The sequence below is a fragment of the Danaus plexippus genome (assembly GCF_018135715.1).
Source record: "Danaus plexippus chromosome 3 unlocalized genomic scaffold, MEX_DaPlex mxdp_25, whole genome shotgun sequence".
NCBI classification, from domain to species: Eukaryota; Metazoa; Arthropoda; class Insecta; order Lepidoptera; family Nymphalidae; genus Danaus; species Danaus plexippus.
Window position 1 is genome coordinate 4,247,838 of NW_026869844.1, and position 13,368 is coordinate 4,261,205.

General features: G+C 34.0%; 1 protein-coding gene across 3 annotated transcripts; it reads left to right on the forward strand.

Annotated features, from left to right (window-relative positions):
• Positions 1–7,274: 7,274 nt before the first annotated feature.
• LOC116767026 (peroxiredoxin 2) lies at positions 7,275–13,174 on the forward strand. 3 transcript variants are annotated; one of them, XM_032657186.2, is made up of 4 exons: positions 7,275–7,407; positions 11,135–11,275; positions 12,226–12,534; positions 12,840–13,174. In XM_032657186.2, exons 2-4 carry the CDS (start codon positions 11,145–11,147, stop codon positions 12,985–12,987), a joined length of 588 nt encoding a protein of 195 aa, XP_032513077.1. In that variant the 5' UTR covers positions 7,275–7,407; positions 11,135–11,144; the 3' UTR covers positions 12,988–13,174. The 3 variants fall into 3 exon arrangements, with proteins under 3 accessions (XP_032513077.1, XP_061382742.1, XP_061382741.1); XM_061526758.1 differs by lacking the exon at positions 7,275–7,407 and adding an exon at positions 7,726–7,826; XM_061526757.1 differs by lacking the exon at positions 7,275–7,407 and adding an exon at positions 8,221–8,333.
• The last annotated feature ends 194 nt before the right edge of the window (positions 13,175–13,368 follow it).

Sequence of the window (13,368 nt, forward strand, 5' to 3'; positions counted from 1 at the left end):
AAGAAGTCCCCCGCTCATTACATTCCCTCGCACAGAATCATATAATAAGAAATGTATGTATATTCATATATCTCACTTCCTTTATAACGCAATTCCAGTCAGCTTGGAATTGAATCTCCTCAGGCTGAAAATGACACCGGTCTTCTACTGTACAGAATAATTTGTAAAAAAGAAATATCTGAAAAGCAACGAGCGCTCGTCCTTAATGCATTAAAATCAATGGTTATTAGAGAATAATTCCTCTAGGAGTTTCACGCTTTAAAGGAACGTACGAAACAATTAAAGATTATGAGATCTAAGCTTCGCGAGTATTCATTTAAATGAAACTAATATTTTTCGGAATACAACGCGTATTTTATTATTTTAAAAACTACATCCTCCCGACGTTTCGGTTACTTTGCAACAACCGTCTCGTCTCGTCCGCCCGGGATCATCTCATGCAACATACGTATATGAAAACACCTTTGACATTTAAACACACAAATTGTGGAAGTTTAATAAGAGCCTGTTGGTACTTTCCTTAAAATATGACTCTGCAATATTACGCTGTATTTTTAAAGTACACATTAATTCACGGTACATTTAACTTTGGTATTCAACCATCTCCTCGTTGATGACACTTAATCCGTTCAGACGAGAGTCTAGAGGGAGACGTAAACTTCAACTACATACCAAATGTAATTTGTGACAGACGGATGACGGTTAAATAACAATAATTCAAGATATACCTCAAGAGATATCAACAGTATTTATACAGTTCTTTATAAAGAACTATTTAATGCTAGAAATTCTATATACACATATGTGATAAACTGTCGACGTCAAAGTTTTTGGAATTTAAACAGTAAAACTGAATAACTTCCGTGCAATTTAAATACAGAGCATGTCAAAATATACTTGTAGAAGATATGTTCTCTCGCTTTATTGAGGACGTCCTAATTCCAGTTTATGTGTGGCGACTAAGGTTTCGTTACCACATCCGTCCAGCTGCAGAAGGAATTGTCCGTTTCAGTTGTAATAAAAAGATAGTTTATATTAAACGCTTCGACGGAAGCTGTCAACATGGCGCGTTGAGGTGACGCCGCAGTGCAACACACTATATATTATATACACAGTACTTAGGATTATATTTCGACCGACAAAAATGTTGACATTTGGAAAAATATTCCACGGTTCCAGTGCGAATGAAGCATAAAAAAATTAGTAAAATCAACTAATATAATATAATATAAATATATTTTAGATTCATCTCTCCTTCACATTATAATACAATGTTAGTAAAGTATTTGCTTACATTGATAATTAATGAGTAATTCAATTAAAGATAATTGTATATATATTTTATATATATTAATTTTAAGAATCATTACTGATACTTTAGTCTAAGCTTGGTTTTATTAATAATTCTGTTACATAATATTTTCAGACAACACAAAATATATTGCTATTAAATAAATTGTTAATAAGTTACTTCCCATGGCATGTGTGTTAGGAATTCAAATGAAAGTTATACGTCAGCAGCCTCGGCCGAACCCTGACATAATCATTACGAATCCTTAACTTCTCTTTAAAAATTCAATATCCAGTACAATCTGAATGAATTGTTTTGTGTTATAAAAGTTTCAAACAGGAACAAAGGTTATTAAAGGAAATTCAGCGAATTCTCTCGCTTCAAGATGAGAGGTTTTGTTGGGAACTTCCACCCTCCGAGTTTCCAAATAGAGTCAAATAGATTGTGCAAAAAATACAATATGAACTCAGCTGTTTTTGTATTAAGAAATATTTACTTCGGAGCGATTGCAATTTGCTTTTTTTATCATCAATCCAAGGAGCATTTATAAAGATCTATGTTTAATTCTCTCAACACAAATTAATCTTTTAATGATGATAGCGTTGGAAGTGTATTAATCAACACAAGCTGTTTCCCGAGATTTTGTTCGTGATATATTATTAACAATGAATGGTACGCTAAACAATTATTTTATTCAATAAGCCAAATGGTATTTGAAGATCATAAATCGTAGTTCACAGATAACGAATCGTTTAACTAAACGTTGTGTTTAAACTTTGATTTGGTTCATTATTATAAAGACGAGACGCAATTTCCTCGACTGGTAGTAAGCATTCCCTTTCATCTCACTTCACAGGGATCTCTCCTGTAACATTAATATTCGTTATCCTCACAACAAATGAAGATGTTTCCCTTTTCTTTATAAATCTTATTATTCCCGCTCCACGACTCGACTGTTCCGAACTAGTCATGTTTATAACGACTATACAAAATAAAAGATTCATCTTACATTTCAGAACGTATGAATGCTGTAACGTAAAAGGAAATACTAAATGTATTAGATTTATTTCCTAGAAGCAAACGAGGACTGATATTTGAAAAATAGATTTATAAATAGAATAAAAATAAATGCAAGGTAACATAGCTTTTTTACGAAATTCAAAAATCATTTAAACTAACGGGCCCTAAGACACTCTTTAATACAAGTGTTATTTGTAATCTAAGGCCACTACAGCTGGAATTTCGTTTTTCTTCTAAAATACGGTCTGGTGGTTGGTTGGATCGTCAGTAAGTCGTTTGAAGCCGCAGACAGCCTTTTTTTGATTCTTTATATAGGAAAACACCAATACCCGGCTATAAACAAGCCAAGCACCTGCAACTCCCATTTTCTATTTAGATGACAAAAATTTCACCAACGACTTAAATGAATAGAATAATTTCACTAGAGGATTCTTAACAAGACCACAAACACTTAATTTTATACACAGGCTATTCGGGTGTTTACAAACACAAAGTACTAATGATTAAGAACTTAACGTAGTGACAAGATTACAAGTACATAACTAAATTTTACAACCCACACGACACACTATCGAACTATAGTAGGTCAAAAATTACTTTGGAAAGGAGCTGATACTCTCCCATTGCTGAACCTTAGAAATAAACGCCGCATCGAAATCGTTCTATCCGTTTAGAAGGAATGATACTACATACAGACACACTTATAGATATTTTACGCTTTGATTGAACCAAAGATCCGCACTATAAGAAAATATAGTTTATAGTCCTAAGAAACATAAACTTAATTCACTAACACTTACATCTTTCACTATTTATCTGCACCTCCTAATCTCCTAACGAGGGTCTGGCCCAGAAGTGAGACGATTCAGTTTAATATTTGTAAATCCATGTCCAAAGTTTAATATGTATTTAGCATAGGATCGAGTTCAGTAAACAGCAGTAACATAACCATATAATACCTTCCAAATTAGAATTACAATTGCTTTTGGGAGTTGTATTGCTATTTTGATTCTAAAGGAGTTTCATTTTCATTTATATAATAATAAACAAACAGCTCACACAGATTAAAAATTCGAATATATATTTTGTTTACTCAATATTATAACCTAAACATTCGTAAGTGAATTATTAGAAATTAAATGCAATGGAACCATAGTATTTCTTATTATTGTGAGAATCAATCGTGAATAACAACATTTCTGGTTTCACCTGTAAATTTATTATAACTTATAATATTTTCTTCGGCATCGGTTTATAGTAATTCCATCAATACGTTATAATTATCCCGCTTCAATTCCGGACACTTCAATTACTAAGACCAGGTCAGGTCCGCAAATGACGTTTTAATTACAAAATTTTACTAAACACTCGAAAAATATTCACCAAAAATGCCAATTACATCCATTAGAGCGACCCCCGTAGCTTATAATTTTTTGATCAAAGGTAAATTTGTTAAAGTGAACGTTCAAAGTAATATAATCAGTGTAATCTAGAACCTAATCTAAGGGCGCGTCATCGGAGTGAGATCAATCGAGCCGTGAACGAGATGAGAAAATAAGGAAATGCCTACCAAAGCGCGCCAGATTAAATACTGCGAGGAAACACGTCGGCGCTTTTTAATTTTCCACTTAGACGCCTGCGGGATGACATGAGATACAGCTATGACAACTATTGATGTTATATATTAAGTCCAATATCAATATTACAATATTTGTCATTGAGACAGCTCACAGCGAAGTCTTTTAAAGAGATTCATAATAAGTCACGTCTGCCGAGTCGGTTTTAAATGGGAAACATTTATAGTTATATAAAACAGATGTTTGCAATTATATTCCATTGCAGTTCATTACAAATCAAAACCCTTGATTCATACATGGAACAGTTTAAACGGAATAATAAAATATAAATTAAAGAAACAAGTGTTTGAATGCGATAACAAATGCTACAAACACGGTATGGTGACATGGCTACAACTTTCAATAGATTCGTTACGATTGTTTCTTGCATAACTATTTTTTATTCAACGTTTCAGAGCCGATATTCAAACCAATAATTTTAATGATAATAAGAATAAAATTAGCTCAGATTTCAATCAATCATTTGAATGAAATAACACAAAAAGTTATTCGTAAATTTCATGTATAGTCATTGCAATAAAATTTTCGAAGTGAAGATTTAATTTTTAGAGATGGCTTTAAGGAGAATATACTTTAATTACTACTTCCGGATGACTGGATGGAACTAGAAAGGAATGGATTTACTAGAGTAAAGAAATTCTCAAGAAAACCCGTTTACAAAGACGCGATGCTACTTTTAACATTTTAATTGTGTTGATCTAATACAGAAAAAAGCACAATGATTTGTAAGATTTTAACGAGCAGCCATTTAAAAAAAATTATATTATCTATTCCAACAATCTCATACTATCATATCGTATTTAGTCATAATTTCACTCATAGAAAGAGACAAAAACGCTGTTCGCTGCTCGGCGTTCCTGATAAACATTTCAAACTAATTACGATGTCACGCTATTTATACGATGCTTATACAACGGTAAGAATTATTAAATTGCTATACCTAAGTTATTTTTATCATAAAGTAACAAATAAATAGTAATCACGCAAATTAATACTCTGTGGTTAATGAATTGGCTGTCGAGTAGAAACAGATCCGTCTTGTATGCTTTCATAATATAAGTCTGTATCAAAATAAACGAGCGGAGTAGGGGGAGTGAACTAGTTAAATACAATCTAATAATAAAAATTAATCACTATCTATATTAGAATATTTTTCTTTTGGAAATTAACAAATAGAAATGTACAAATTTACAAATTTATTTTCGAATTTACAAGCCGCTGGATAGTTTTAACGAACCCAATAATACAAATTTTTCTTTACGAATGATTGTTCCATCAACAACGCTTTATATCTCAAAACATAGACAGGGCTATCGATTGATATCTTTGTTATCATTTAAAACTAAATTTATAGACGTCACCCATTTAGTGTCACGTCACACGTCAGTGTCACATGTTAGTGGCGCTTCAATGACCTTCTCAGAATATATTATATTTGCAATTACTTGTTACTATAAGCTGTGCAATGTTACTTCTTTATCTTCTATGTAGTGTCAGTTATAGTCTGTATCTCGATGAGTGAAATTTGCGAAGTGAAAGATGCGTGACGTCATCGATTTTACATGACACGTGATATTCTCTCTAGCCTCTATACAACTATTTGCCCGAACAATGCTTCATTTTGAAAGTAAATTAAATAAAAAGTCCCTTATTTCTCGCATAATTAAAGCCAATTAAGTTTTTGTTATATATTGAATTATAACGTACTAATGAATATAATTATTATTAATTAAATGAAAAAAATATATGTATAAGATCTATAAGATTTCAATGGATTATAATTATTTTCAATAAATTATCATACATGATTCAGTCTGGCAAGAATCCTTATATTGAACCTCGTATTAGAGGGTGAAAACCTTCTCCAGACTTCTCCATATTTCATCTCTATCTTGATCAATTTTCTTCGAGTTTAACCCAGCTATTGTTATGATATCTCCATCCCAACAAGTCGCCGGTCTAAAGGAGGAAGGACTAAATCTGATAATTTGAACTGTTGAACATAATTTTTGTATTAATTCATCTCTAAACCAACTTCACAACTCATAAATCATAGTGAGCGAGTCGTTGGTTCTACTTTTGCGACACTTTCGGATAGTAGAATAATAATAATGAACGAATCTTGGATGGCTTGGATGTTAATATTCAGGTCTGTTTTTTTCCAATACAGTTTCTTGAATACCATTTCTAGTGTCACTATGATGCTCGTTGATTGCGGGCCGCCTTGTCTTACACTCCTCCTAATAGGTATCAGTGGTCCTGTCGTTGCAAGGTAAACTCCACTTGCAGACTTACCAGAAGGCCCTTCTCCACATCAGTGTCATCACATTTGTGGAGTAGAAATCATTTCCGACTCTGACCACTGTAACGGAGTTATGTCTTAACCGAAAATTTAATTAAAAATCTAGCACGACTTTTTAATTTCGTATTGACGTGCTTAAAAATAACAGCCTCCTATTATTATCTCCTGGGTCGTGGCCATTTCTCTACCTTCAGTCTTTTTTACTCCTTTTACAACTTTTAAGACGTCTATCTTTTCTATGTACGATTCATTTTCTGAAGGTATTTGTGTACTGGTATTTCCAATTATTTTTGTACAGTTTTGTCTTTGACAATCATATAATCTAAACATGTGGCTTAGGTAATCCTTCCTTTGTAGACTAAGTGAAGCGTATGAATCAGTAGCAGTCTATTAAAATATTGTCTATCTGATATGTTTTTTTTATTTTAAGAAATCTACATATCCTATTATAGAGTTTTTGATGTTTATCCAAGTAACCCTGAACTATGGATTGATATATCGTTATTTGTTTCATAGGTTTTAATTGGTAATGTCGTAAATTGACACATTCCTTAAGAATATTTTTATAACCATAGTTTTCTCACACAAACTGAGGAATGTTAAGGAACATCATTTCGAAATACCCCAGATTAAGTGCTGTCGCAAGGTAACAGTCACAAAAACACAATATATTATTAAATATTACATAATTTATTTTATGATTTTGATTGAAGAGAACTTTTTCTAGCAATTTTAATGCAGCACATTTGTTACAATCATTAATAATATTTGTTTAGTTTTTAATTATTATTACCAACTTTTAAAACGAAAAACTATTTCAGCTTAGCGCCATCTCTGGACGTTGTAATAAACCAAGTAACCTAGCCTATCTATAAGCCTCATATTGTCAATGGAAAAGTAGAATATAATTAATGTAAAAGAAATATTAAAATTTAAATAAAAAAATATTTTATATTTCTAATGATATATAATCTATATATTTTACTTAAGTTAAGTAATAAAAAAATAGCATGTTTTATCTATAGAAGGTAAGTTTTTATTTCCGTCCTGTGTAGGAAGTTGCTCTCGAAACTCTTCTCTCATTTGTCATTTTCACGCCGGTCTCAACGGTTTTATCGGACATTGTAAATTGGTTTGACACAGCAATTTTTTTAAATGTAAGTATTATTTTTACATTTTTAAACCTCTATTATTAATAAAATAGTAATAGTTGTATGTCCTCTTAAATTTTTTCGAATTATCCATAATTATGAAGTTCCATTGTCTCGATCGGCTGTTTGGATTCATCTAGAAAATGTATATAACAATAAATGATAACCACGACTACAGTTACCGCTAACCACAACATATACTACAGTTATGGCGTTCAGCTCAATTTCGGTATAATTTTATGCATGCCTTCATATTTTCAAGAAGCGACTTAGATTGTTTTAAAATTGTTAGTGATTTCGCGTTAATTAAAATAATAATCATAGTTAAAGGTTAAGATGATGCAAGAAATGAATAGAAAACGAGAGCGGTCTGACTCGGGGAATGAAATAAATGAAAACATCGCTAAAAAATTATTAGTTGGCAGGTCAGTGGGGTGCCTGAAATTATTTCAGTACTTCGGTGACGGGATTTAGATCGGTGGTAGCTAGAAGGGGAAATGTATGGTTTTGTCTATACTGATGCTCGGTAACAAAAATACATTATATCCTTATGAATTTTCGCCTATTACATTTTTACAACTCTACCCACTTGTATCGATGTTTACTGCGTGCATAGAAAATTATTCCCATCCAATATAGGACCGGAAAAATTCAATCCTATCGCTTAGCTTATAAATGTAAAAATTTTCCTTTTAACTATTAAAGAATTCCACTGGTTTTTTAAGAATGAATCATACAGAAGGCATGCAATTAGAGTGATTTACATTTTTGTCAGCTGTAATTTTTACACATTAATTAATATATTAATTCAAAGTTATCAAAGTGACCATGACTATGGAGCACAAGTGCTATTGCCGCGGGGATGAGGCCAGCAGTCTCGACCTCAGTCGCCCCGAACATCTCTTGCCCATGATGAGACCGTTTTCTATGAGGTTAAAATGATTTCATAGTCCTAGTAATATTGGTCGAGTAGTCCTACAGATAATTATTTGGGTTTGTTTTGCTTAGATTAATTATTCATAGACTTATAGTATATAATTGTTTGTTGGAGTAGGTTAATGTAAGCGGGTGATTAATATTTATAGCCGTATGGAGATTTGCCTTATGTAACAAGTGAACAATGCAATCCTTGTGGACTTGCTCTCTGTTATGTTCAAATCATCAGTTAATTGGTAAATTCAATTCTCCATTATTTCTATAGTTTTTTAATATGTAGCTATTCTTGTGTTAAAGGTTCCTTTGTTATAATTCCTTCAATGATCTTACACACACACATATATATATGTAAATTGCACAATATTATCCAACATTGTAATGTATAGTGACCTTAATATCACATAGTGAGTATTAAAGGAACTGTTATTGATTTTTCCACTTCACCTATTGTTCTGAAGGTCATAATTATAAAGCATTACATTTTTTTCAACACCCAGTCAGTCAGACGGGTGGTGATTGCATTATTGTGTCATTTATTATGGCCGCTATAGAATTATCCAAATAATGAACAGAGGATTCTCATAAGCCATTCAACTTGTAAGAAAGCAGTGGGTAGACACACTTAGAATATTTTTTTGTTATTAGACCACTATAATGGTACATCACTAATGTTTTGTAAGTGGGATACTCGAGACTTTTAGTATTTAGTTTAAATATAAAACTCATAATAAGGGCCAATACATACTGTGGTTGATGGGTATACTTGTACTTATATTATTGTTATGGCACATTGAGCATACTTCAAGCATTTTAACAACAGCGGCCTTGTTTGGAGTGTTATATGATCACTGTTGACTTTTATTACAATACATTTATTGAGGAATTAACTATTAATTCGTGAGTACTATAAACGTAACTGCATCATTTACTTTTTAAATTTTCATATGTAATCATTGTTTGCATTGAAAGTCTTATTTAAATAGTTTGTGGTTTATATTATGCACAAACATACATACACTTTAAGTGTAAGATATCTGCTGATAAAGCTAAACAGCTGATAACAGTCTCGAGAGCCACCATTATTTTTAAGTGACGAAAAAGTGATAAAACATGAATTGGGTGATCGGTTCGTGTTTCCACCGCGTACTTTGATCCTAATCTTAATGACTTAACTGATAGGTTTAGGAAATACCTGAATTATATCCATATGTACTAAAAAAAGACGGTCTCGAATATATATCTATGACTTCACCATTATTATAAAATTTCGATGATTTTATAGGCAGATGATTAGATGGTTTGAAACAGAACATTCCAGACGTTTACGTTGTTAAATTACGTTTAATAGCATCGTAAGTTAAAAAAAAAAATAGTTAGTTACGTACATGCAAAAGATTATCTTTCTCACGAATTTTACGATATATAAATAATTTTTACGAGACAATAGAATAAATTAAACGTTGAAGTGAAAATTCCCAGGGTCAGTAACCTGGAGGCGATTGTAACTAACATGTTCAACTGCGGAGTCCTAACCGACCTGTTGTATAATGGGGACGGAGCCCTACTGGTGAGAATTTGGCGCTCCACCGAAACTATGACCACCTCCGTACAAGTTATGAGAAATAATTATATATTAGGCACCGGATCTAGGTTGGTGTGCAGTCGTATGATAATGATTGGGTCGTTATAGAAAGTCGATTAGGAAATTAACCGGCCTCGGACATTTGAGAGGTTCTGTTTTAGAGAGTATTGAAGGTTCGCCTTAGATGTATCGTAGCTCGCATGTAGTAATGTATGTAGCGTTGAGCTTGGAAAGTATTTGAGATAACTACTAATATATTGACAGCCTGTGTCTTAAGATGGAGTGACAATCCTTACTGGGGACATTCACGGAAACCCTGCGAAAAGAAAATATATTTGGCAGACGTTTTTATGATACACTAGAACAACATTCTAAAATCATTTCTGCCCTTCAGAGAAAAAATAAAGTTCGTTCCCTACTTATGATGATTATTTGTATGAAACGGGAATCTTGTTAAATCGTTCTGACCATCGACGACTTATGAGAGGTGTCACAACACACACACACACACACACACGTGTGATTACATTGTTTTTGTGACGGAGGTCAGTAACTACATGTGCGCGATAGATTTTTGTTTATTATTTACATCAATAAAAATTCTTAAACATATAAATCTATCCCAAGTTACGCCTCGTTACATCAGCTGTCCGTTCCTTAAAAGTTGCGTCAGAATCTGTAGAGATAAATCGGAATAAACAGACAGACTTGCAGAAAGAAATATTTATTATGCTTAGTCCGAGTTCACATCGCAATACATACAGAGCGTCGGCAATTGCTCATTCATAAATATTACAATCGGTGACTGGAGGAGAGACGCCAAGCGCTTCGTATGTACTGTGAAGTGGAAAGTAAAACATTATTAGTAGTTGGTATTTGTTTTTGACATGAATATTAAGAGTTCACGCGAGATAAGATGGCTGTTATCACGAGATGAATGATCCCGCCGACAACATCTTAATGTAGATGACACTTCAATAATTTATCGAAAAAACGTGTTACATATTATAGATAAATAACTACTGATGCTATATTTATACATAGATGTCCCGAGGTTTTGTCCGCTTTTAATTCTTATTTTTGATTATAATTTATAAAAAATTTGCAAGCAGCATATATTACCGTCTATTTCATGAACTATACGCCAATGGAAGTCCTGTCAAAATCGATGCAGACCAAAACCAAAATAGATTTTTTTCTATTTCCTAATTCCAGTTTCAACAAGATGCCTCTCCAGCTGACCAAACAAGCTCCTCAGTGGAAGACCACGGCCGTCGTCAACGGCGAGTTCAAGGACATCGCTCTGTCCGACTACAAGGGGAAATACGTTGTGCTGTTCTTCTACCCCCTGGACTTGTAAGTTGTTAAATGATACAACACAAATATCATAAACATGGTACAGTAGATAATTTCAATGTTAACTTTTTGATATGAAAAGTATTGATTAATGAGATCTAAGAATATCGCGAGTATTAGTTTAAACGAAACTAAAATTTTTTCGTATTACTACGCGTTTTTTATTATTTTAAAAAACTCCCGAAGTTCCGGTTAGTATCCATCGACCGTGACCACGGGCGGACGAAATGTGAATGTCTTAAACGTTGAGTTATCTATTTGACAGTAAGAACGAGTGCGCTTAGTACAAGTTACAATTACAGTTAGTTAGTAGTTTCTCACCAATAAATAATCTCGCGTTATAGTGACGATGCCTACTCGGACTACACATGCAGATCCAAAAACTGGTTTCCATAAGATTTCAACACAAAATACATTCATAAATATAGGTATTAAAGAGAATTAAAATATGTAGCGTAAACGACGTCATTACTAATAAATGTAAGACCTTAAACATACAGCCAATGAAGTGATTATGTTAATCTCATATTGACAGTACACAGGATTAGTCGCAACATACAATCATAGCAGAGATTACTGTAGAATGTAGTCGGAGCGAGGCGCAGAGATTGTATGTTGGCAGTCATTATATGTTTGTCGCTCAGCCATTAACAGCTGACAGCCACTTAATGTTACAGTGAGGGAAGTCAATTTATTTAACAATTATTTTTAATGATCAGATACCATGTCTTCTTGTACTTTATTCATTATAAGCCTCAGGACGTCTTTATGTTTACGTAGTATAATCTCGATGTCCATTGCATCACATCCAGAGCACTCTGAACGTTGTAATTTCCTTAATCTTTAACTTTATTTTAACTCACCATCTATCGCCATGATATTGAATTTAAAAGTTAATTATGATGTTGAACTTAAATGTGTATATATATATATGTGTCTCTGTTTGTCAGCACGTTCGTGTGCCCTACCGAGATCATCGCTTTCTCGGAGCGCGCGGACGAGTTCCGCAAGTTGGGATGTGAGGTGATCGCCGCCTCCACGGACTCGCACTTCACTCACCTGGCGTGGATCAACACGCCCAGGAAGCAGGGCGGTCTGGGACCCATGAACATCCCCATCATCAGCGACAAGTCGCACCGCATCGCCCGGGACTACGGCGTGCTCAACGAGGAGTCCGGGATACCCTTCAGGGGACTCTTCATCATCGACGACAAACAGAACCTCAGACAGGTCACCGTCAACGACCTGCCCGTGGGGAGGTGAGGACACGGAAGCTTCGGCTTCAGTGACTGGCTAGCACTGCACGGAAAATGGAATATTTATAATGTTTCTCCCAATAGAGTTTCTGTTCAGACACTACACATGTAATGACTTTGATAAAGATGAGACACAATATTATAAACTGAAGGAATTGTTGTTGCACAAGATAGATTATAGTCACCAGAATTAGTTATATCTCTGATGTATATTTAAATAAATCCAGTCCACATTGGACATGTTATCAAAATGGCTAGACTTGCCAAACAACTTCCCACACTTCTCTCACAAATATTATCACTTCCAGGTCAGTAGACGAAACCCTTCGCCTGGTGCAGGCGTTCCAGTTCACTGACAAGCACGGCGAAGTGTGTCCGGCCAACTGGAGGCCGGGTGCCAAGACCATCAAACCTGACAGCAAGGCTGCTCAGGAGTACTTCGGAGACGTTAATTAACGCTCATTATAATAACCACCATAACCCGGCTACACCTAGCCATTTAATGGAAATAGTTAATTTATGAACCCTTCAGTATGTGATAATTGTTTGTATGTAGTGTTGTATGCGAGTCTCCGCCAGCGCGCGTCGCAGCGCAGGATTCCCATCCGACAGTACTAAGGCTGTTATTAAATATATGCGCCGAGGTGGAGTTTCATTTACTACTCAAATACAGACTAAGGAAAGATTAACTGACTGATAAATAATGTATGACCCGCGAAACGGCTCCCGTGACTCGCGACTATTCATATAAATGATTATATATATACTAATATTTTTTCGGTTTCTTCGCGTATTTTATTATTTGATAAACGACATGCTCCCGACGTTCCGGTTACT